Here is a 25,486-nt window from a genome sequence, read left to right on the forward strand (position 1 = left end):
CTGAGCACAGGGGCTGTGTTCTTGATTCACTGCTGACCCATGATTGTGCAGCTAAACACAGCTCGAACAATGTCATCAAGTTCACTGATGACAAGACTGTGGTGGGCCTGATGAGTAAGAATGAGGAGTCAGAATATAGAGATGAGGTGCAGTCGCTAACGGACTGGTACAGAGCCCACAACCTGTATCTGAACATTAATAAAACAAGAGATGTTTTTTGACCAGGAGGACATGGGGGGAACCACTCTCCACTGACCATTGATGGCTCCACGTTCACCTCCCACCTTCCACCCTCACTATGTTCTACAACACTTGATGCAGGCAAAAGGCAATCAACATTGTGAAGAACTCCACACCCCCCTCCTGTAAACTGCTCTCCCTTCTGCCATCTGGTAGGAGGTACCTTAGCACTCGGACCCTTGCGTAGAGATTGGGTGACAGTTTTTTTTTCCCTCCCAAGCCATCAAGCTCCTGAATTCTCAGAACTTGCGTGGATAGTGTACTGTGGACTTTTGCTGCATTTGGCTTAATATTTTAATGTGTTTAACTTCTACTCTAACTTGTATTCATGCTATATCGTCTTTACTGTGCGAGCATGGTATGAACGTTATAAAGGTGAGTTGACTTGATTGTGTATCTGTTCAACAGTAAGTTAAGGATCCAGTTGCAAAAGGTGGTGCTGAGGATGAGATCCCAAAATATGGGGATAAGCGTCTATGAATAATGGTCTAACATCAGTGTCCTTGGTGTCCAGGTGTTCTCAAGCTGAGTGGAGAGCCAGGAAGATGGGAGAGCTGACCAGCAAATTGCAGTGGGCCAAGGCTACTTGGGAGGCTGGAGTTGATGTGAACTATGATCTCTATCTCAAAGCACTTCTTGGTGCTCATAGGACTCGCTATTGTGCTTTTCTTTGGAACTGGTTTGATGATGACCTTCCTGAAGTAAGTAGAGACTGAGGCTTAGTGCAGGGAAAGATTAAAGATATCTGTGAATTGTCCGCCATGATCTGCACTGGCTACTGTCCATCTGGCCAGCAGTTTTCCATGGGTTCTCCTTCCGAAAGACTGACCCGACTTCAGCAGCAGTGACCATGTACAGAACTCTCCTGTCTTAAGATATAGGAGCAGAAGTAGGCCATTTGGCCCATTGAGTCTGCTCCACCATTCCATCATGAACTGATCTATTCTCCCGCTCCCCTGCCTGCTCCCAATAACCTTTTATACCCTGATTATGCAGATGCCCATCCATCTCTGCCTGAAATGCATCTCTCCCAACAACTTGTCCAGAGGTTCGCCAGTCTCTGGCTGAAGAAATTCCTCGGCCTCTCTGTTTTAAATGGGTGTTCTTCAATCCTGAAGTAGTGCACTCATCCTAGACTCCTCTAACATGGGAAATAACGCAGTCCATGCATTTCAACATTCCAAATGCTTCTTTGAGGTCTCCCCTCATTCTTCAGAGCTCCAAGGTGCACAGTCCAAGAGCTGTCGGTTTCAGAGTTTCTCTTTATCTATCCTATCAAATCCTAAGAAAGTCCCTGGATGCCTCCCCTACCCCCTGGTTGGGTGTCCTGCCCTGGGGCACTTCCTCCTCCTCTCCCTTGACTGGGTAGCTCTTCTGGGCATTTATCCCTATTACTGGTGTCTTTCTCTGCCTCCCCTCCCCCACTCCAGCCCGCCTTCTGATGAGAGAGGCATTTCCAATGAGCACACTGACGTTATTTTCATTGCCACCCATTTTGATATGATTGCATATCTGTTCTCGGCCTGTGATTATGGGATGACCTTGGCAACAGCTATGCATCGTGTAGGCTCCTAAAATAACTTCTCACTGGGAGAAATGTTCCTGACATGGTCACTATCCATAAGCACTCAGCCACTCTTATCCAGTGGATGTGAGCGATTTCAACAGACTCCAGCTCTGAACGTCAATGTCTACACAATTTAATCCAGACTAATAGGAGCTGATACTCTGCCACAAACTTTCCTGCCTGTGTGAAACTTTCTGGGCGTGTGATTAGCCGCCTTCCTGGGCTGGGCTACTGAGATTGATGGAAGTGGTGCTTTCAGGACTGTCAAGCAATCTAATTTCCTAGCTGCCTGCTCCTGTTTGCAGGACGACCCTAGATACACAAGTATAGCAACAGGCGCCACTGTCGCAGTTAATTGGCTAATTGTTCTGGAGGCATTCAGTCAGTTTAATTGCTGGTCACCTACTGTGGTGAGGAATTTGCATTGTTGGGAAATCTTTCCATGTGACACTCAGGAAAATTAAACCTTGGGTTTGCTGTTTTCATTGGGCAATAATTCATCCCTGAATTATTGGGTGTTCCTATTGTATATTTATTTCTCTCCATTTCATCATCATCCTTGTCTGCCATTCTCTCCCATCTTCCCTCCCAACTCTGCCCCCAAATTCCAACCCCCACATTCCATTAACTTATGAAAACATGTCAAAGGATTTTGGAGCAGTAGTTGGTGCAGTTACTCAAGCGTTTTCCATCCTCTTGAAATTTTTATTTTTAGTTTTACAGATTTGTATAGGGGAACAAGCTTCCCCTTTTACAGGTCATTGTTCGCCATACTCTCTTTTTCATCCCCCCCCCACCACTTCAACCCAGGTAAAAGCATGAAAATCAATTATTAAAAATAACAATACAAATGCATGAGGGAAAAAAGGTGGGCGGGGGGAGCTGGCAGGACTTCGAAATTGTCGTCTTGTTCTCAGTATCTCAGGACTTGTGTGATCCTGTTATTTGCTGTATTCCTATTGACGTTTCAATGTGTCGCAGGTATGGCTGCCACACGTCAACGAATGCGTCATATCTCCCTCTTAAGTTGTAAGTAATTTTATCCAGGGGGACAGATCTCTACATCTCTGTGTTTCATCTTGCTGTGCTTAGCAGAGAGTCAGATTTCCAGGTAACCATTGTGCATTTCCTGGCCGCCACTAAGGCGACCTTCACGAATTGAATTTGATGTTTAGACAATCTTGGACTCGTGTCCATAATATCTCCTAGCAGGAACAGTGCTGGGTCCTGTGGATACTCCACCCCTGTGATTTTTATTTTTCAAAATGTCCTCTAATTCTACTCAGAAGGGTCTCACCTTGGCACATAGCCATATTGAATGCACAAAACTTCCTGTCTCTATGCCACATCTAAAATGCAATTCGGGGATCTCTGGTTTGATCTTGTGCAATTTTTGCAGCGTGAAGTATAGCTGGTTCAAAAAATTGTATTGTACCAGCCTATATCTGGCGTTATACAGAGCCGTTGTCATACCCACACTCCTGTTCGGCTCTGAATCATGGGTCCTCTACCGGCACCACCTACGGCTCCTAGAACGCTTCCACCAGCGTTGTCTCCGCTCCATCCTCAACATCCATTGGAGCGCTTACATCCCTAACGTCGAAGTACTCGAGATGGCAGAGGTCGACAGCATCGAGTCCACGCTGCTGAAGATCCAGCTGCGCTGGATGGGTCACGTCTCCAGAATGGAGGACCATCGCCTTCCCAAGATCGTGTTATATGGCGAGCTCTCCACTGGCCACCGTGACAGAGGTGCACCAAAGAAAAGGTACAAGGACTGCCTAAAGAAATCTCTTGGTGCCTGCCACATTGACCACCGCCAGTGGGCTGATATCGCCTCAAACCGTGCATCTTGGCGCCTCACAGTTTGGCGGGCAGCAACCTCCTTTGAAGAAGACCGCAGAGCCTACCTCACTGACAAAAGGCAAAGGAGGAAAAACCCAAAACCCAACCCCAACCAACCAATTTTCCCCTGCAACCGCTGCAATCGTGTCTGCCTGTCCCGCATCGGACTTGTCAGCCACAAACGAGCCTGCAGCTGACGTGGACTTTTTACCCCCTCCATAAATCTTCGTCCGCGAAGCCAAGCCAAAGAAAGAATTGACGTTTCAATGTGTCGCAGGTATGGCTGCCACACGTCAACGAATGCGTCATATCTCCCTCTTAAGTTGTAAGTAATTTTATCCAGGGGGACAGATCTCTACATCTCTGTGTTTCATCTTGCTGTGCTTAGCAGAGAGTCAGATTTCCAGGTAACCATTGTGCATTTCCTGGCCGCCACTAAGGCGACCTTCACGAATTGAATTTGATGTTTAGACAATCTTGGACTCGTGTCCATAATATCTCCTAGCAGGAACAGTGCTGGGTCCTGTGGATACTCCACCCCTGTGATTTTTATTTTTCAAAATGTCCTCTAATTCTACTCAGAAGGGTCTCACCTTGGCACATAGCCATATTGAATGCACAAAACTTCCTGTCTCTATGCCACATCTAAAATGCAATTCGGGGATCTCTGGTTTGATCTTGTGCAATTTTTGCAGCGTGAAGTATAGCTGGTTCAAAAAATTGTATTGTACCAGCCTATGTCTGGCGTTTAATAACCACCTTCAAGCTGTCCCGGCAGAAGTCAGACCAGTCAGGAAGTTGTTGTTCCTAAATCTGACTCCTATCTTTGCCTTGCTTTATGGAAACCCGGTTTTGGGCTCTCGTTTTGGAACAGAAGATGCATGGCATTTTACATTCTCAAATGATCTTGACGTGTTCGATTGTTGGCCTCAGCCTCACTTTCCTGCCCAAGTCCATAGTCTGTTTTCTTTCTCATCCAAAGATCTTCAGCTTTGCGCAAACTTCATGAACGTATTTCCCTCCCCCCCCCCCATAGATTCACAGATCTTTAGTAGAGAAAATCCCTCCTTTTCTCACCCTCCCACACTGAATTTGGTAGCCCCTTACTTTGGATGCCCCACAAGAGAGAGATATTCTCAGTTTTCACCCTGTCAAGCCTCTTCAGAAACTTGCATTTCAGAACCCTCCAATTACTGGGCATCGAGGGACTGAGAGTGGAGGGGGAACCTCGCAAACAGAGAGGGGAGAAGCAACAAGGTGCCACAGTAATGGTAATGGTGTAAAAATAATAGAATGTAACACTGGGCAGCACATTTAGCACAGTGGTTAGCGCAACGCTGTTACAGCTCCAGTGTTTGGGACTGGGGTTCGATTCCCACACTGTCTGTAAGGCGAATGTACTTTTCTCATGTCTGGATGGGTTTTCAAAACGTACTGGATTTTGTAGGTCAATTGGGCAGCATGGGCATCTGGGCTGAAAAGGCCTCTTAGATTCAACTTTATTGTCATTGTGCCAAGTACAGAAACAAAGCCAATGAAATGCAATAAGCATCGAACCAGAAGTACAAAGAATCATCCTATTTACAAGTAACTGCGAATAAAAGCAAGCGCTCCAGCAAACAAACAAGTATAAAAGTACTGACAGTACACTGGGTGCAATATCATTCAGCACTGTGATGCAAGGCTCAGCAGGGTCACAGCCTCAGGAAAGAAGCTCTTCCTGAGCTTGTGGGTTCTGGAGCAGAGGCTCCTGTAGAGCCTACCGGATGGAAAGAGAGTAAAAAGTCTCTAGTTAGGTTGAGATGCATCCTCGATAATGCTTTTCACCCTGCCCAGGCAGTGTTTCTGATAGGCACTCAATTGCCCACCATAGAGAACATCTATAATCTGTTGGGCAGTTTTCACCACCCGTTGGAGTGCTTTACGGTCCGATTATGGGACAATTGCCATACCACATTAAGATGCCATGGGTAAGTATGCTTTCAATGGTACAGTGGTAAAAATCCATCAGTATCCTGGGACAGAGGTGAGTTTTTTTGTTTTTTTTTAATTTTTTATTTTTCACACCATAAATCACAATAGCCATGATATACACTTTTTCTTTTCCACACATTTACAGTGACTTTTTCTCCCTCCCCCCTCCCTCCTCCCAAGCCACCCCCCCACCGCCCCCCCTCTCATCCATTTTAGGTATACACTCTAGGTTGCATTAATTCAGTCAGACAATGTTGTCATTCACCAAAAATACACCAGAAATTCTACTGAGTCCATTCTTTTCTTTTCTTCTCCTTCCATCAACTTAGGTAATGTTTGTTCCCGGTAGGTTTTCGCTATTGTATTTAATGTAAGGCTCCCATACTTGTTCGAATATTTCAATATTATTTCTTAAACTATATGTTATTTTTTCTAATGGAATACATTTATTCATTTCTATATACCATTGTTGTATTTTCAAATTATCTTCCAATTTCCAGGTTGACATAATACATTTTTTTGCTACGGCTAGGGCTATCTTGACAAATCTTTTTTGTGCATCTTCCAAGTCAATTCCAAATTCTTTATTTTTTATGTTACTTAGGAGAAAGATCTCTGGATTCTTTGGTATATTGTTTTCTGTTATTTTATTTAATATCTGATTGAGATCATCCCAAAATTTTTCTACTCTCTCACATGTCCAGATTGCATGAATTGTTGTTCCCCTTTCTTTTTTACATCGAAAACATCTATCAGATACTGTTGGGTCCCATTTATTTAACTTTTGCGGTGTAATGTATAGTCTGTGTAACCAATTATATTGTATCATACGCAGCCTCGTATTTATTGTATTTCTCATCGTTCCAGAACATAATTTCTCCCATGTTTCCTTTTTTATCTTTATATTTAAATCTTGTTCCCATTTTTGTTTAGTTTTACCATTTGTTTCCTCATTCTCCTTTTCTTGCAGTTTGATATACATATTTGTTATAAATCTTTTGATTAACATTGTATCTGTAATCACATATTCAAGGTTACTTCCCTCTGGTAAACTCAAATTGCTTCCTAATTTATCTTTCAAGTAGGATAGAGGTGAGCTTTTTTCATGTTCTGTAGAAAATAAAGGCACTGTTGGGCCTTTTTGATCAGGATGGAGGAGATCAAGGACCAGGTGAGATCACTGGAAATATGGACACCAAGGAATTTGAAGCTTGATACACGTTCCACTACAGATCCATTGATGTAGATGGGGGCATGAGTGTGGCTCCCAGCACTCATAAAATCCACAATAATCTCCTTGGTCTTCTGGGTGTTAAGGGCCAGGATACTGTCAGCACACCACTTGGCCAGGTGCTGGACCTTGTCCCTGTAAGGCCGTCTCATCATCCCCTCTGATCAGGCCAACCATTGTAGAGTCATCAGCAAACTTGATTATGGAGTTAGAACATTGAACGGGAACTCAGTCATAGGTGGAAAGGGAGTGCAGAAGAGAGCTCAGCATACTACTGATCCTCAGTGTGAGAAAGGAGGAGGAGAGGTTGTCTAACTTAACAGATTGGGGTCTGCTCGTCAGAAAGTCTGAGGTCCAATTGCAGAGGGACGAGCTGATATCAAGCTGGCGAAGTTTGGCGATCAGATTGGAGGGAATCACAGTATTGTATGCCAAACTAAAGTTGATGAACAGCATTCTGATATGAGGTGGCACCCTGTTGATGCGATAGGGAAATTGATGAGAGGCCAGAGTGATGGGCAAACAGGATTTCAAGTGTGATAAAACCAGTTTCTCAAAGCACTTTGCAACGATGGGGGTGAGTGCAACTGGACAGAAGTCGTTCAGTCTCGTGGCGGTGGGATGCCTCAGCATTGGCACAATGGTGGCAATTTTGAAGTTTGTGGGGACAACTGCCTGAGCCAGGGACAGATTGAAAATGTCTGTAAAGACCCCGGCCAATGACCCCGCACAAACTCTGAGCACATGGCCAGGTATAACATCCGGACCAGCTGCCTTCACTCAACTCAGGCTGACACAAACATCTGAGGTGGAAAGTGAGAGGGACAATTCACCAGGTAGAAGATCTACCTTGAGGATGCTCTTCTTGTTCCCTCGATCAAAGCAAGCATAGAAATTGAGCCCCTCAGGGAGGGAGGCACAACTGGAAGGGGGCACAGGTGGTTTGAAGTTTGTAAGGATTTGTATGCCGTGCCACATGTGCCGGGGGGGGGGGGGGAGGGTCTGAGGAGTTGAAATGCTCCTTGATCCTTTATTTGTATGTGTGTTTATCCTGAAAGATTCCCCTCCTCAGGTTGGCCCTGGCTGAACTATAAGTCTCCCAGTCTCCAGATCTGAAGGCGAACCTCACTGTTCATCCATGGTTTTTGAGATGTCACTCCATCCACACACTTGTTGATGTACTTGAGGCCGAAGTTGGGATACAATATTAGTCTGTGGTAACATGGGCAGCAAATGCACTCCAATCTGTATGCTGGAATTGTTTTTTTTTAATTTTTAATTTTTCACACCATAAATCACATTAACCATGGTACACACTTTTTCCTTTTCACACATATACAGTGCCATTTTCTCCCCCCCCTCCCTCCTCCCATCCCACCCTCCCTACCTCCCCCCCCCCGTCCATTTAAGGTATAAAATCTAGGATACATTAAACCAGTCAGACAATGTTGTCATTCAATAAAAATACACCAGAAATTTTACTGAGTCCATTCTTTTCATTTCCTTTTCCTTCCATTAACTTAGGTAATGATTGTCCCCGGTAGGTTTTCGCTATTGTATTTAATGTAAGGCTCCCATATTTGTTCGAATATTTCAGTATTATTTCTTAAACTATATGTTATTTTTTCTAATGGAATACATTTATTCATTTCTATATACCATTGTTGTATTTTCAAATTATCTTCCAATTTCCAGGTTGACATAATACATTTTTTTGCTACGGCTAGAACTATTTTAACAAATCTTTTTTGTGCACCATCCAAATCAATTCCAAATTCTTTGTTTTTTATGTTACTTAGGAGGAAGATCTCTGGATTCTTTGGTATATTGTTTTCTGTAATTTTATTTAATATTTGGTTTAGATCTTCCCAAAATTTTTCTACTTTCTCACATGTCCAGATTGCATGAATTGTTGTTCCCATTTCTTTTTTACATCGAAAACATCTATCAGATACTGTTGGGTCCCATTTATTTAACTTTTGAGGTGTAATGTATAGCCTGTGTATCCAGTTATATTGTATCATACGTAACCTCGTATTTATTGTATTTCTCATCGTTCCGGAGCATAACTTCTCCCATGTTTCCTTTTTTATCTTTATATTTAAATCTTGTTCCCATTTTTGTTTAGTTTTACCATTTGTTTCCTCATTCTCCTTTTTTTGCAGTTTAATATACATATTTGTTATAAATCTTTTGATTATCATTGTATCTGTAATCACATATTCAAGGTTACTTCCCTCTGGCAAACTCAAACTGCTTCCTAATTTATCCTTCAAGTAGGATCTCAATTGGTAATATGCCAGTGCTGTATCTTGAGTTATATTGTACTTATCTTTCATTTGTTCAAAGGATAAGAATCTATTTCCTGAAAAACAATTTTCTATTCTTTTAATCCCTTTTTTCTCCCATTCTCTAAAGGAAAGGTTATCTATTGTAAAAGGGAGTAACTTGTTTTGCGTCAATATTAGTTTTGGTAATTGATAATTAGTTTTATTTCTTTTTACATAAATCTTCTTCCAAATATTGAGGAGATGATGTAATACTGGAGAACTTCTATGTTGTACCAATTTTTCATCCCATTTATATAATATGTGTTCAGGTATCTTTTCCCCTATTTTATCTAATTCTAATCTCGTCCAATCTGGCTTTTCCCTTGTTTGATAAAAATCTGATAGGTATCTTAATTGTGCGGCTCTATAATAATTTTTAAAGTTTGGCAGTTGTAAGCCTCCTTGTTTATACCATTCTGTTAATTTATCTAGTGCTATCCTCGGTTTCCCCCCTCTCCATAAAAATTTCCTTATTATTTTCTTTAACTCCTTGAAGAATTTCTCTGTCAGTTGTATTGGCAATGCCTGAAATAGGTATAATATCCTTGGAAAAATGTTCATTTTAATACAGTTTATCCTTCCTATTAGTGTTAGTGGTAAATCTTTCCAATGCTCTAAATCGTCCTGTAATTTTTTCATTAGTGGATAATAATTGAGTTTATATAGTTGGCCGAGATTTTTGTTTATTTGTACACCTAGGTATCTTATTGCTTGCATTTGCCATCTAAATGGTGATTCCTTCTTAAATTTTGAGAAATCCGCATTATTCATAGGCATTGCTTCACTTTTATTTACGTTGATCTTGTAACCCGACACTTCTCCATATTCCTTCAATTTCTTAGATAATTCTTTTATTGATAGTTCTGGTTCTGTTAAGTACACTATAACATCATCCGCAAATAAACTGATTTTATATTCCTTATCTTTTATTTTTATTCCTTTTATATTATTTTCTGTTCTTATCAATTCTGCTAGTGGTTCTATAGCTAACGCAAACAATTAAGGTGATAGTGGGCATCCCTGCCGTGTTGACCTGCTTAAGTTAAATTGCTTTGATACATGTCCATTTACTGTCACTTTCGCTAACCTTGTATAATGCTTTAATCCAATTAATATACTTCTCCGGTAAACTGAATTTTTGCAATACTTTGAACAAATAATTCCATTCTACTCTGTCAAAGGCCTTCTCTGCGTCTAAAGCAACTGCTACTGTAGGTGCTTTATTCCCATCTACTGCATGAATTAAGTTAATAAATTTACAAATATTGTCTGTTGTGCGTCTTTTTTTGATAAATCCAGTTTGGTCTAAATTTACCTTTTTCGGTACATACTCTGCTAATCTGTTTGCTAATAGTTTAGCTATTATCTTATAATCTGTGTTAAGTAAAGATATTGGTCTATATGACGCTGGTGAGAGTGGATCTTTCCCTTGCTTTAGTATTACCGTAATTATTGCTGTTTTACATGAATCTGGTAAGCTTTGTGTTTTATCAATCTGGTTGATTACTTCCAGGAGGGGCAGAATTAATAAGTCTTTAAATGTTTTGTAGAATTCTATTGGGAATCCATTCTCTCCTGGTGTCTTATTATTTGGTAATTTTTTTATTATCTCTTGTATTTCTACTATTCCAAATGGCTCTGTTAATTTATTTTGTTCCTCTATTTGTAGTTTTGGTAGTTCAATTTTAGTCAGAAATTCATCTATTTTCCCTTCTTTCCCTTCGTTTTCAGTTCGCTATAATTGTTCATAGAATTTTCTAAAGTTTTCCTTAATTTCTTTTGGATTATATGTAATTTGTTTGTCTTTTTTCCTTGATGCCAATACCATTTTCTTAGCTTGTTCTGTCTTAAGCTGCCATGCTAGGATTTTGTGCGTTTTTTCACCTGGTTCATAATATTTCTGTTTTGTCTTCATTATATTCTTCTCCACCTTATATGTTTGTAGTGTTATATATATCGTTACACGTCTTCATCCCTCAGTCTATTTTGTAATTGTTCTGCAAATTTTCGTGCTTCCTCTGGATCCGAGAATAGTCTGTTTTGTTGTCCTGGAATAAATATTTTCAATACCGCTGGATGCTTTAGTATAAATTTATACCCTTTCTTCCATAAAATCGCCTTTGCTGTATTGAACTCCTTTCTCTTCTTCAGGAGTTCAAAACTTATATCTGGATAAATGAAGATTCTTTGCCCTTTGTACTCCAGTGGCTTGTTGCCCTCTCTTATTTTTTCCATTGTCTTCTCCAGTACCTTTTCTCTTGTAGTATATCTTAGGAATTTTACTAAAATAGATCTTGGCTTTTGTTGTGGTTGTGGTTTAAAGGCCACTGCTCTATGTGCCCTTTCTATTTCCATTTCTTGCTGTAGTTCTAGACATCCTAGGATCCTGGGGATCCAATCTTTTATAAACTCTCTCATATTCTTGCCTTCTTCATCTTCCTTAAGGCCCACTATCTTTATGTTATTTCTTCTGTTATAATTTTCCATTATATCTATTTTCTGAGCTAACAGTTCTTGTGTCTCTATAACTTTTTTATTAGATTCCTCTAATTTCTTTTTTAAGTCCTCTACCTCCATTTCTACTGCTGCTTCCCGCTCTTCCATCTTGTCCATTCTCTTTCCCATTTCTGTTAAGGTCATATCTATTTTATTCATTTTCTCTTCTGTATTGTTTATTCTTCTTCTTAAATCATTAAATTCTTGCGCTTGCCATTCTTTAAATGACTCCATGTATTTTTTAATAAGAGAAAGTATATCCTTTATCTTGCCTTTCCTTTCTTCTTCTATTTCACTGTACTCTTCCTCTTCCTCTTCTTCTTCGTCTGGGTTGGCCATCTGTTGTTTCTTTGTTGCCCTTTTCTTCTCTTCTTTCTTGTTTTCGTTGTCTTCTATGATCTCCTCTTGCTGCAGGTGTTCTGCAGCTGTCATTGCCGGCTGTGGAGATCGACTCCCCAGCTGGTCACCCCTCCCGTCGGTGTGTTTTATTTCATGCGCATCGCGCATGCGCCACTCCTCGCGCATGCGCGGTTGCGCACTTTTACTTGGCTCAGCGAGCCATTTTTGTAGTCCACTTTCTACCGACCTGAGGGAGCGGGTTTCTCTCTCCACCGCGGGCCTTTTCGAACAGGTAAGGCCTTCTCCTTCTTCTTCCATTGTCTTCTCTTCCTCTCTTCTTACCGTTGGTTTCGATTTTTCTTTTTTCGTCGCCATCTTCTTTCCACCTTTATACTCACTTTTCTTTAATTTTTATTTTTGTGCCTTTGTGTTTTCCTTTGTTTTTTCCGACTTTTCTGGAGAGGGCTGGAGTTCACCGTCCGGCCACTACTCCATCACGTGACTCCCTTATGCTGGAATTGTTGTTGAAGAACAGAATCACCACCTCAAACCAGATCTTAAAAGAGTTTGAAAAAGACAGATATATGGAATTCAAAGTGACTTGGCTTATTGCACTCAAAATGGCTTGATGTCGGAGACAGGAGGTAATGGTGGGAAAGTGATTTTCTGATTGGAAGTCTGTTACTATTGGTGGACTGCAGAGTTTAGTGCTGGGATCTTTGTTGTTTGTGATATGTATTAAGAACTTCAGTGGGAATGTAGGAGGTATGATAGTAAGTTTTAGGATGACATGAAAATGAGTGTGGCTGCAAATAGTGAGGGAGAATGTCGAAGGCTACAGCAGGATGCAGATCAGATAGACAATTGGGCAGACAGTCGGCTGCTGGAGTTTAATCCAGAAAAGGGCAAGATGATGCAGCTTGGCAAGTCCAATCAGGACACGTAGAGTGACTGGCGGGGCAATAAGGAATTATATTGAGCAGAGGGGTAATGGAGGTGGATAGGGTGGTGACAAAGCCCAATCCCTTCATGGGTTAGGGCATAGGATACAAAAGTTGGGGTGTTGTGTTTCAACTTTACAAAACGCTTGGGAGTATTGTGTTGCAGTCCTGTTCACTGCAGTGGAGGATGGATGTGGTTGTATGGAGAGGGTGCAGAGGATGTTGCCTCAATGGAAGACTTTAGTTATGGGAGAGATTGGACAGGCTGCACTTGTTTTAGATGGCATGTGTGTACAATCATGGAGGCACTGCTCAGTTGCAATTTGCTCTCATGCAGGCCTAATGCAACTGCGCACAGACCAATCCACAGATACTCTGCCACTGAAGTCTCTCGTTTGCTTCTCTTCCTCTTGTACAATGCCAATGGCGACTCGTCGTCTGCTTCACAGTAGGGCAAAAGTTAAAGTATATCATGCACATATTAAATGTACTTTAATATGAGATTGCGATCGTGTCATGCTAGCCTAGGGCCTTGCCTATAGCCTAGGCTTAAGCAGTTAGCCTGAATGTAAATAGCCTGGGCCTAAGCGTAGAATTTCTGACAATGTTAGCAATTATAGATGGAATTGGTGAGGATATTCGGGCTTTGTAAAGATGAATAACCCGAAGTTAGGTTAGTTTAAGTTGATCTTTACTGGGCTAGGTCTCTGTGGGGGTTATCGTCTACATCTTTACGAGCTGGTTTACAAGGTTATTCAGCTATAGGGACATGTACTCTATATCTCGGGGTTATTCATCTTTACAAGATCCAGATATTCTTAGCAAGGCTGCCTTTGTCATTGTTTCATAATTTTGCCGTGTTTGATTTAGTATCAAAATAGTACTAGGCTACTATTACTAACTTTGCTATTGGACTGCCAGGGCTTAATATAGCCTATTTCATGTTTTTGGTGATTTGAAACGGGGTGCAGTTTAGCTTGACCATGCTGAAATTGTTTTCTTCGGGGGCGAATTTCATCTGTTACATACATCAGTTTTTCTGTCAATTTTTCTAGCGACAAACTAGCATTGGACATTGGACTAGAAAACCAGCTTAAAAAAAAAAAACAAAAACAAAAAAAACCGGCAAAATTAAAGTGCATCTCCCCTTTCTGGAATGTAACCTTAACTGACCTAACCTAACTATTACTAAAAAAAGGCAATTCTTACCTTATTCGAAGTTGTCGTCATTCAACAAATCCAGAATTGGTCGCTTGTTTTGCTGTTCGGTGGCGTTCACAAGTTGAGAGTTGGAACAATGTAAAGGTAACGAGCAAAATTACGTGGGATTGACATTGGTTTCTTGCGTTGAACCAACGACGATGACAACATTGTTCCACTGTTGGAGCAACGTAGACATCTTACCAGGGAGTTCGAGTCCAATTTTATAACAAATTGCTAACGTCAAGTTTTTTGTGTAATTTCAAGTCTAAACATTTTAAAATATACTTCTTTTACCTTTTTTCCCTTAAAAATATAGCCCAGAGTAGCAGCTTAAAATTTGTATGTCATTTTACATGGCAAGCACAAGCAGAGATAGAGACAAAGGGTGTAAGTATTTAAGCGGCAACCAGAAACGAGCACTGGCCAAGGCTAAGGTAGCTGAAAATGAAAAACATAGAGGTGCTATCACAAAATTCCTTGTCACTCCATCTTTGAAGCGCCCATGTATTGAGGATGAAGAAAACAAAAACAATTCAGAAAATGACAATACAGCCTTGAGTCCAATTACAGTTGATGAATACAATGATGAAATTGATAACAAGTTAGAAAAGGATGACGCAGCTGTGAATCAAATGAAAGACGATCTCAATACACCAGAAGACAGTGCAAAAGCGGAAAGTCCACTTATAGATGAAAAAGACCAAGCCCAAAAATCATGCAATGATGGATCATCCATGAGTACAGTTGTAATTAACATTTATGATGATCCAGCCAACTGAACAACTTTTCACAAAACGAAAAGGGATTGTGTTTTTCAAAGTTTCACTGTAAGAGGAAACTTCCAAATGGGGAGTGTGTTGAAAGACCTTGGATTATATACTCTGTCTGCTGATAGAATTTATTCCTTTTATTGTAAACTTTTTAGTAAGAACACAACCAGTACATTATCAACAAGTGGATTCAACAACTGGTCTAATGAACTTGAAATAATGGTCAATGAACGTGCAAAGCACTGGCAGCAAGTATTCAATAGCCCAGTTTCTTCCAGAGAGAAATCTAGCATTTAGAGGAACAGAGGAAAAAGTTGGTAATGAGAGTGTACAATGGGAACTTTTTAGGTCTTGTTGAGCTGTTTGGAAAGTTTGATCCTGTTCTTGAAGAACATTTGCGAAAAGTCAAAACCCATGAAATTCATAATTACTATTGAGGAAAAGATACTCAGAATGAATTACTAGACATTATGGCTACAGCTGTTTTGAATGAGATACTGAAACATGTAAAAGCAGCCAAGTACTACGCCATAATGTTAGACTGCACACCTGATATGAGTCATGAAGAGGAAATGTCTCTAACAATCAGGTATGTGTCTGATGATAACCTGGCTCCTTCAGGTCTTTATGAACATTTCATAAAGTTTATGCAGGTTGAAAGTAGCACAGGAGAAGATTTATAGAAAACATTATTGAACACACTGAAGGAATTAAATTTAGAGGTGAAAGATATTTGAGGCTAAGGCTATGACAACGGCAGCAACATGAAAGGTCACACATCTGGAGTACAAGCACGACTGAAACAACTAAAGATGTGGATGGTTATCTTTTGGCCGAAGAACTTGAAGCTCTGAACTTTTTTTCCCTTCAGTGTTGTTAAGCCTCAAGCTCTGTTTGAATACCTGGTAGTAAACAATCGATTCACAGCATTTCCTAATGTTTTTATTGCTTTGAGGATTTACTTAACAATGCCCGTAGCAGTCGGATCGGGTGAAAGAAGTTTTTCAAAACTAAAACTGATTAAAACATACTTAGGGTCAACAATTTCACAAGAGAGACTAAACAATTTGGCGATGCTATTTATAGAAAATGACATACTAAAACCATTGACTTTGAAATTATTTTGAAAGATTTTGAAAATAAAAAAGCCAGTAAAGTCTGTTTCTGAAAGACCTGTGCATAAACAGTGTGTCTGTAATTGTCTTAACTTGTATTAAAAAAATTAAAACTTCATATTGTCTTTCAATATTTAGTATATCAAGCATTTAATGCTTTTTGGCTAAGACTGGCATACTACATGAAATATAAAACATCAATTTTGACTTTTGTAGAGTAGAGGCCCCGCTATCAATTTTCTAATTAGGCCCAGCAATTCCTAGCACCAGTCCTGATCATGCATGTTAATGTAAAGTAAAATCGCCAGTATCTGGAATTCTAGCAACCAGGAACCCAAGCAACCAGCAAAAAAAATTGAGGAAATAGAATTTAAAATAAAGAAAAAATTTAAAAATTCAAATAAAATTTTAAATATTCTCCGAAGCCATATGTTACTCCTTGGTGCAGATGGGACAAACATTCAGCCAGCGGAGTGCCCCGGTCCTGCCCTGCCCGCAGCAGCTGTCTGAATAAAGATTGAATAAAGTTGTGTTTGAATAATATGGCGGCGCCCAGGATGGAGAGCCGGTTGGTGCCGCTCGTCACTAGGCAATTCTCCCAAAGTCCCTCCCTATCCCTGCTTACAGCCTTTATCTTTATTAGCATTTTATTAAGTATATTAGTAAAGCTTTATCTGTAAACTTGGTTGGGGGGAGGGGGGGGGGTTTTATGACCATGGCATGGTGAGCAAAACGCTGTTACAGCTCCAGCGACCAGGGTTCAAATTTAAATTCACATTTTGTAAATTACAGGAATTATCTGATTAAAGTGAACTTTACATAACTAAGGACTACAATACTGATTTTTTTTTTCCAAATTACAATTTGCACTGTCTTTCGTCTCTTAAACTGTTTATTTTTAATGCAGATGCATTAGTTAAGGATTGTGAGAACGCGTCTCCACTGAAAAATTCGGCTCCCGCAATCCCCGTAGGGGTTAGATACCAGGGATTTTACTGTATTATTATGTGACGATAGAAGGAAAAGTAACCTTGAACCAATGCCATTACTCCCTTACCCCCCCCCCCAATGCTGCACCTCTCATTCTCCGCACATGAGCTCAGTTCTCCCCCCCCCCCACCCCAGCCCCAGTCTATTGTAGCTCCAGGGTTGTGACCACCTGGGGCTGGGGCAATGGGTGTGGTTTTTATGTTATCTGATGACCTGTCTGTTCTGTGCTCAGGAGCTGGTCCTGGTTGAGGACGTGTGGAGGGGCGAGGCTCAGGATCTGCTGTCCCAGATTGCTCAGCTTCAGAAGGAGAACAAACAGCTCATGATGAACCTCTCCCACAAAGATACACACCTTACCGAGGAAGAAATCTTGAAACAGGAAGGTAAAAGCCACAGGCATTCTCACCACTGGAGTGGTTCTTCCATTGGGGAAACCCAGACCTTTGCTTTGTGTCTTCCACTAAAAATTATTTGAATTCATTTGCAATAAATGATTGAGAATAAGCTGTTAACAAATTGCTCAACTTTGACTGATGGCACATGATGGGACTGAAACATGGGTGCAGGGAAAGCAGCAGGGAAAATACCAATGTTGAGGAATTTGATCCTTCTGCTATAGGCCACAAACTCACCCTTGTCTCCAAAGGCCAACTCTGATCAAATTTATTATCATGTAATTAAACAGAAATGTAATATTACATGAAATTGCAAGAAGGAAGGTAAAGATTCGCTGTTAGCATTGCCCATACAGTCAGAAAAAGGGAAGCAAAAGAGAGTCTCTTCCAACTCCTTCCCCCCCCCCCCCCACCAGAGTAACCGAGGATTCATGGATTCACCTCCAGCGCTCCTGCAGCAACACAAGACTCCAGTTCAGATCAATCAATGGGTGACCCGAGCCCAGATCCAAGCCTCCATCGTGAGGAGGAAGCCTTCAGTGCCCGGGGCACTTTGGGACCCCTCCTTGCACTCAGCAACCTCATGAATCCCATTTCCGATACCTGGTTCCCATGAGCCAGTCTCCGGCAGCCTGCAGTCGATGTGGATTCCTCGCCCTCGTGTTGCAGCTTGTGCACGACCTTCAGCCACAGAGCTCCCTGCTGGACTGCCACTGTGGTTACCATCCTAAAGGCCGATCCTCTGCTTTTCCTTCTCAATGGGGGCTATTCTCCCAGTTACTGGTGCCTTGCGCCAGTCCGCTGCTCATGCAAAATGTGCAACCCCATGTGGCCATTGCCGAGCATGGGATCTGCATCCTTGGATATAGATACCACCCCTCCCACCCCCCACCAAATCACAGGATTTTAATTAGAACACTTTGGACCTTTAACAAGCTGTTTAAAACCTGTATGCAGCCGTTGGCAATAGGACTGGGTGGTAGGGCCCTGTAGGGGTGCACTGCTTGTCTGCTCCCACTTTCCCCAGGCCCACACCAGGAGCAGCGCTGCTGTAACATCAACTCCTGCAGTGCAACCATTATTTTTTCTATGCTTCAGAATCTCGCAGAAGGCCCTTCGACCCTCCATCTCCATACTGACTGTCTGCATTATCCTGTTCCTTGTTGAAGTGCCTGTCTGAAACTCTGTCATTGTCTCTGACTCCACACAACCTCTGGAGACCACGTTCTGTGAAATGTTCACAGGTTCCTGAACGACATTCCCACTGAATATTAACTGCCTCCACTGTGTCTATTTTTCCTTAAACACGAAGGCCAAAAATGATCTAATAATCATATTTCCATTACTTCCAAGATGATTTTTGAAAAATGGGTTAAGATTCTAATTTGGAGAAAGGCCAATTTTGGTATCCGAAAGGATATGGCAAGTTTGCATTGGGACGGCTTATTTTCTGACAAAGGTGGTAAGTGGGAGGCTTTCAAAAAGTGGTTTTGAGAGTACAGCATTTGCATGTTCCTGTTAGAATTAAAGGCTAAGACAACATTTATAAGGAACCATGGCTTTCGGGAGATACTAAGGCCCTGGTGAAGAATCAAAAGGAAGGTACAGAGCAAGAAAATTCTTGCAGAGGGAAATCAGGAGGATTAAAAGAACACATGAGGTGGTTCTGGCTGACAAAGTGAAGTAAAATCCTAGGGGATTCTATATTTTTTTTTTTTGCATCTGTATTTACTCGAGAGACAAACAGTGTCTATGGAAGTGAGGCAAAAGGGCAGTGAGGTCATGGAACCTGTGCAGATTACAGAGGAGGAGGCGCTTGCTGCCTTGAGGCAAAAAGGTGGATAATTTTCCAGGGCCTGACTAGATATTCCCTCTGACTTTGAAGGAGGCGAGTCTGTAAATTGCAATGGCAGAGATACTTAAAATGTCCTCAGCCGTGGGCGGAGGCGCCAGAGGGGGAGCCGTGGGCGGAGGCGCCAGAGGGGGAGCCGTGGGCGGAGGCGCCAGAGGGGGAGCCGTGGGCGGAGGCGCCAGAGGGGGAGCCGTGGGCGGAGGCGCCAGAGGGGGAGCCGTGGGCGGAGGCGCCAGAGGGGGAGCCGTGGGCGGAGGCGCCAGAGGGGGAGCCGTGGGCGGAGGCGCCAGAGGGGGAGCCGTGGGCGGAGGCGCCAGAGGGGGAGCCGTGGGCGGAGGCGCCAGAGGGGGAGCCGTGGGCGGAGGCGCCAGAGGGGGAGCCGTGGGCGGAGGCGCCAGAGGGGGAGCCGTGGGCGGAGGCGCCAGAGGGGGAGCCGTGGGCGGAGGCGCCAGAGGGGGAGCCGTGGGCGGAGGCGCCAGAGGGGGAGCCGTGGGCGGAGGCGCCAGAGGGGGAGCCGTGGGCGGAGGCGCCAGAGGGGGAGCCGTGGGCGGAGGCGCCAGAGGGGGAGCCGTGGGCGGAGGCGCCAGAGGGGGAGCCGTGGGCGGAGGCGCCAGAGGGGGAGCCGTGGGCGGAGGCGCCAGAGGGGGAGCCGTGGGCGGAGGCGCCAGAGGGGGAGCCGTGGGCGGAGGCGCCAGAGGGGGAGCCGTGGGCGGAGGCGCCAGAGGGGGAGCCGTGGGCGGAGGCGCCAGAGGGGGAGCCGTGGGCGGAGGCGCCAGAGGGGGAGCCGTGGGCGGAGGCGCCAGAGGGGGAGCCGTGGGCGGAGGCGCCAGAGGGGGAGCCTCAACACCACTGCCATCTCCCTGCTGGCTCCTTTCTGTCTGGTCTGACTGTCGTTGGCTCTGTACAGGCTTTAAACAGCCTGAAACAGGAGCCGACTGGTTTATTTTAAAATATACAGGGTAATTGGTATTAAATACTGCCAGATTTTTTTTGATTGGGGTGTTGCCTTATACAAATGATGTTGCTCAAAACCCACATTTTAGGTGGAAATTCCAGGAGTTGTTCTATACAGAGAAGTCCTATACACCAGCATATACAGTACCTTAAGAGTCCGGATATACAAGTACTTGGATAGACAGGGACTGTTTAGGGATAGGCTTTGTGTATTGTTGGTTGTGTCTCACCAATCTTCTAGTGTATTATGAGAAGGCAACCAAGAAAGTTGTTGAAGGAAAGGCAGTGGATGTCATCTACCTGGACTTCACTAAGGTATTTAACAAGGTCCCAGATAGGAGTCAGGAAGGTTCAGTCACTCTGTATTCAGGATGAGGTGGTAAATTGAATTCAACACTGGCTATATGGGAGAAGCCAGAGAGGCTTGTTTGGAGGCCTGTGTGCTAGTGGTGTGCCTCAGGGTTCATTGCTTGGTCCATTGCTTGGTCCATTGCTGGGTCCATTCCTGGGTCCATTGCTGACTGTCATCTATATTCGATGATCTGGATGATAATTTGATAAATTGGATCAGCAAATTTGCAGATGCTGCTACCACTGAAGGTGTAGTGGGCAGCAAGGCAGGCTTTCAAAGCTTGCATTGGGATCTAGATCAGCTGGAAAATGGGCTGCACATGACAGAATTTAATGTGGATAAAATGTTGCATTTTGGGAGGACTAACCAAGATCAGACCTACATGGTAAACGGTAGGGCACTGAGGAGTGCGGTAGAACAGAGGGATCTGGGAATACAGATATACAATTCCTTGAAAGTGGCATCACTATGCTGGAAATGCCGAACGGTAAATCGCCTGGTGATGATGGATTTTCGGTTGAATTTTATAAAAATTTTTATGATGATTTATCTACAGTGTTTGGGGATGTATTACATCAAGTTGGAGAACATTATGAATTGCCTGAGTCTTGTTCTAGTGCTTTAATTACAATAATTCCAAAAAAAGATAGAGATCCTTTGAAGGTATCTTCATATAGACCAATTTCGTTGTTAAAATAATAGCTAAAATATTAGCGAATAGATTGGCTAAATTTTTACCTACGTTCATTCATATGGATCAAACAGGTTTTATAAAGAATAGATATGCTTCAGATAACATTTTGCGCGTGATTAGTTTGATTAATAGATTTTGACAATCTTCAGATCATCCGATGGTGATATCTCTAGATGCAGAAAAGGCATTTGACAGAGTTGAATGGAACTTTTTGTTTAAAATTTTGGAGAAATTCAAGTTTGGTCCTTTTTTTATTGGTTGGATTAGGGCTCTAACCGGTAGCTAGAGTATTGACGAATGGTTTGATTTCGGATCCCTTTAAGCTATCTCGATCAACTCGTCAAGGTTGTCCTTTATCACCGGCTTTGTTTGCGTTAGTGATTGAACCTTTAGCACAATTGATAAGACAAAATACACAGATACAAGGTATGAAAGTTTTAGACGAGGAGTATAAAATTAATTTATTTGCTGATGATGTATTGGTCTATTTAATAAACCCAGCTCAGTCACTTTTACATTTGAAGGAGTGTTTAATACAATATGGATCTTTGTCTGGATATAAAGTTAACTGGGGAAAAAAGTGAAATATTACCGTTAAGTGAAGGAGATTATTCAGTTTATAAGAATATTATTACTTTGAAGTGGGCTGATCGAATTAAATATTTGGGTATAATTCTGAATGTTAATTATCAATCTTTATATAAATTAAATTATGTTCCGTTAATGAAAAAAATTAAAACTGATTTGATCAAATGGAAAGATTTACCTATTAATTTAATGGGTAGGATAAATACAATTAAGATGAATATCTTTCAGCGTATACAATATTTGTTTCAATCTATTCCGTATTTACTTGATAATATTTTTTTTCGAGATTTGAATAAAATGGTTAGGGAGTTTTTACGGAGAGGTAAATTTTTGAGAGTGGCTTTGAATAAATTAACTTGGAAATATGAGTTAGGGGGATTACGTTTACCACATTTTCAAAATTATTATGAAGCAGCCCAACTTAAATTTGTTAGTTCATTGATGGATTTGGTACGGCCTCCTAGTTGGGCCAAAATTGAGATGACAAATATTTCTGAATTTGAAATGCATCAATTTTTGTTTAGATGGAATATAAATTTGTTACAACAATATAATGTGCCTATATTAAAACATTTAGTGAAGTTATGGATAAAGAAAAATAATATGACAGGCTCTAGGGGTAAATTATTGGCTTTGACTCCGTTGTATAATAATCAACTTATTCCTTTTTCAATACATAATCGAAGTTTATTGCATTGGAGATTTAAAGGTGTGAAAAATTTGGGAGATTGTTTTAAATAGGGTAAATTTTTATCTTTTAATCAGATGAGGGAAGGTTTTGGTATTGATAAGAATTCTTTGTTTCTATATTATCAAATTCGATCTTTGGTAAGATGTATGTTTGGTAGAGATATGATTTTATCTGAAATGACTAAATTTGAGACTTTTCTTATGAAGGTACCAGAGAAGGGTTATGTTTCATCTATGTATCAAATATTACAGGATGATATGGATAAAAAGGGTTGGGATAGATCTAAAAGTAAATGGGAAGCGGATACTGGTTTTATTTTTTCCGAAGATGATTGGTTAGATATTTGTTATGTTAGTGTAACTAGATTGATAAATGCCAGTTATGCAATGATTAACTATAATTTTTTACATCAATTATATTTAACACCTGAAAAATTAAAAAAGTATGGTTTTCATGAATCAGATTTGTGTTTTAGATGTGGTGATACGGTTGGAACTTTTTTTCATGCTGTTTGGTTATGTATACATATACAATCTTTTTGGAAGAAAATTCAATTGTTTTTAGAATATCTGTATAAGATTAAAATAGTTTTAGATCCAGCAATATTTTCATTGGGTAGTTTGCAACTTTTGAAAGACTTGGGATTAGATAAGTTTCAGCTTGCTTTTGTATATTTAGCTTTATCCGTAGCGAAAAAATGTATTGCTAGTACGTGGAAAGATACAAATATGATTGATATTAATAGATGGCATAATGAGATGAAATATTGTGTAATAATGGAAAAATTATGTATGTTTTGTGTGATAATTATAATTTTTTAATTAATAAGTGATCATTATATTCACATTTCTATTTGCATTGATTAGATCTTAATATGTATATTTAATTTTTCTTTAATATTTTTTCTTTTTTCTTTATGGCTTTCCTTAGGAGAGTTGGCTGAAGGGGGGGGGTCTTTTCTTTTCTCTATTTTTATATATATAAAAAATAACGTTCATGTTTATGGTTAATTGTTGTATATGTCATATTATTTGTTTTTTGAACGAATAAATAAAGTTTAAAAAAAAAAAGTGGCATCATTGGTAGAAAGATTTGTCAAGAGAATTTTTGAAATATTGGTCTTCATTAATCAAAGTATTGAGTATAGGAGTTGGAATGTTGGAAAGTTGTACAAGACAATAGTGAGGCCTAATTTGGAGCATTGTAAAATGTTTTTGTCATTAAACTACATGTTTCGTCTAAGGGCCTGTTTTTGTACTGTTATTCCCACTGGGTATCTGGACACCCATTTCAAATATCCCAGCATTGATTTCTGAAAGGGTGACTGCAGGCACTTGGATATTCAAGTAAAGAGGGGCTGAGGTCTCGAGACAGCTTTGAATTCCAACTTGGAAGCTTTGGGGATATAACTGCTCATCCAAGGGCTTGATGTCAATTATCACTGAAGTTACAACAGAAAACTTTCCCAGAAAAGTTTAGGGGTGCACTTCCAAAGGCTGCGTTGTGAGCTGGGTTTCATATTTTTCGCAGGGTGTGTTCATGAGTAGCATTTTCTGGATGCAGTCTGTTTTCAGTGTTGTGATGCAGGGACTGAAATAGCCACAGCATGGAGAAGCTCTCAGCTGGAGGTCAGAACTCTGATTCAGCATCAGTTTGTAGTTATTTTTGTTCTCAGCTGTTTGAGTTTTAACCTCTGCACTGTTCTTCTGCAGGCTACCTGTGGTCTCAACAATCAAAGGTGGGCAGGGCCTGCAGAGTGAGTGGTGACCCAGCATTCTAGTCAGGTGTGAAATGAGGTTGTCCAATGTTGATCATTGCTGAATTTCTTGACCTGTTTGCTTTTTTGTTCCCAAAATAGCACCAAAATGCCAAAGGTCAGCTTGGTCCGTGAACTTGTGCATAAATGGGATCCCAGCACAGACTGACAGCTCCTCCCAGGTTCTGAGGAGGCAAACATTTCATTCTCCAGAATCAGCTGAACGCTACCCAGCCCACCAGTGCACACATCATTCAGCGAGCCTGTTCCCCCGTTTCCTCCCACAGTTGCTATCTGGGCAACATGATTAGCTTAATGCTATTACGTAAGAAACCTGGGTTTGAATCCGGCATCATCTGTTAGGAGTTTGTACTTGCTTTCCGCGTTTGAGTGGGTTTTCGTAATAAAAACACTGAAATGCTGGAGGGACACAGCTGGTCTACTCAGTATCTATAGGAGATAAAGATGTACAGTATTGCTGATGTTTCGGGCCTGAGCCCTTCTTCAAGGAAACATCAGAAAAGGCAGAAACAGGAAATATCATAAAGTCTCAGAATTCAAACGATGGGGTAGGAATCCAGACCCACAAAAGGTGTTAATTGGACAAGGAGAATTTATCATATTCTGTGCGAAAGGAGACCGGGAATAAATAGACAATGGGGGAAAGTGAGGGGGTTGGGGTGGGGTTTTAATGAAACCCAGAATAGTCGATATTAATGCCATCTGGTTGGACGGTGCCCAGTCGGAAGATGAGGTGTTGTTCCTCCAATTTGCTGGTGGTCTCAGTCTGGCAGTGTGCGACAGCATGTACAGACCTGCCAGCAAGGGAATGGGATGGAGAATTAAAATGGGTGGCCACTGGAAGGTCCATGCTATTGGGGCCGACAGAGCCAAGGTGCTCAACAAAGTGTCTCCCAGTCTGCATCCAGTCTCTCTGATGTAGAGGAGATCACAGCAGGAGCACCGGATGCAGTAGATAACCCCTGCAGATTCACAAGTGAAGGACTGATTGGAAGAAGCTCCAATAGCTCGGTGGTTTGAGCACTGGCCTTATAAACTTAGGATTGATTGGGGTCCTGTGAGGGAGGAGGTGTGGGTGCTAGTGGAGCACCTCCTGTGGTCTCAGGGATAGGTCCCAAGGGGATGATTGGTGGGGAGTCACG

General features: G+C 41.6%; 1 protein-coding gene across 2 annotated transcripts in view; it reads left to right on the forward strand.

Moving 5' to 3' along the window:
• rilpl1 (Rab interacting lysosomal protein-like 1) overlaps positions 1 to 25,486 on the forward strand; it is a 62,952-nt gene that overhangs the window by 5,703 nt on the left and 31,763 nt on the right. For both annotated transcript variants that reach the window (XM_069933507.1, XM_069933508.1), the window contains exon 2: positions 17,274 to 17,424. In XM_069933507.1, the coding sequence (XP_069789608.1) occupies positions 17,274 to 17,424 (151 nt within the window). The remainder of the gene's footprint in view (positions 1 to 17,273; positions 17,425 to 25,486) is intronic.

The sequence above is a fragment of the Narcine bancroftii genome, chromosome 4, assembly GCF_036971445.1.
Source record: "Narcine bancroftii isolate sNarBan1 chromosome 4, sNarBan1.hap1, whole genome shotgun sequence".
Lineage (NCBI taxonomy): Eukaryota > Metazoa > Chordata > Chondrichthyes > Torpediniformes > Narcinidae > Narcine > Narcine bancroftii.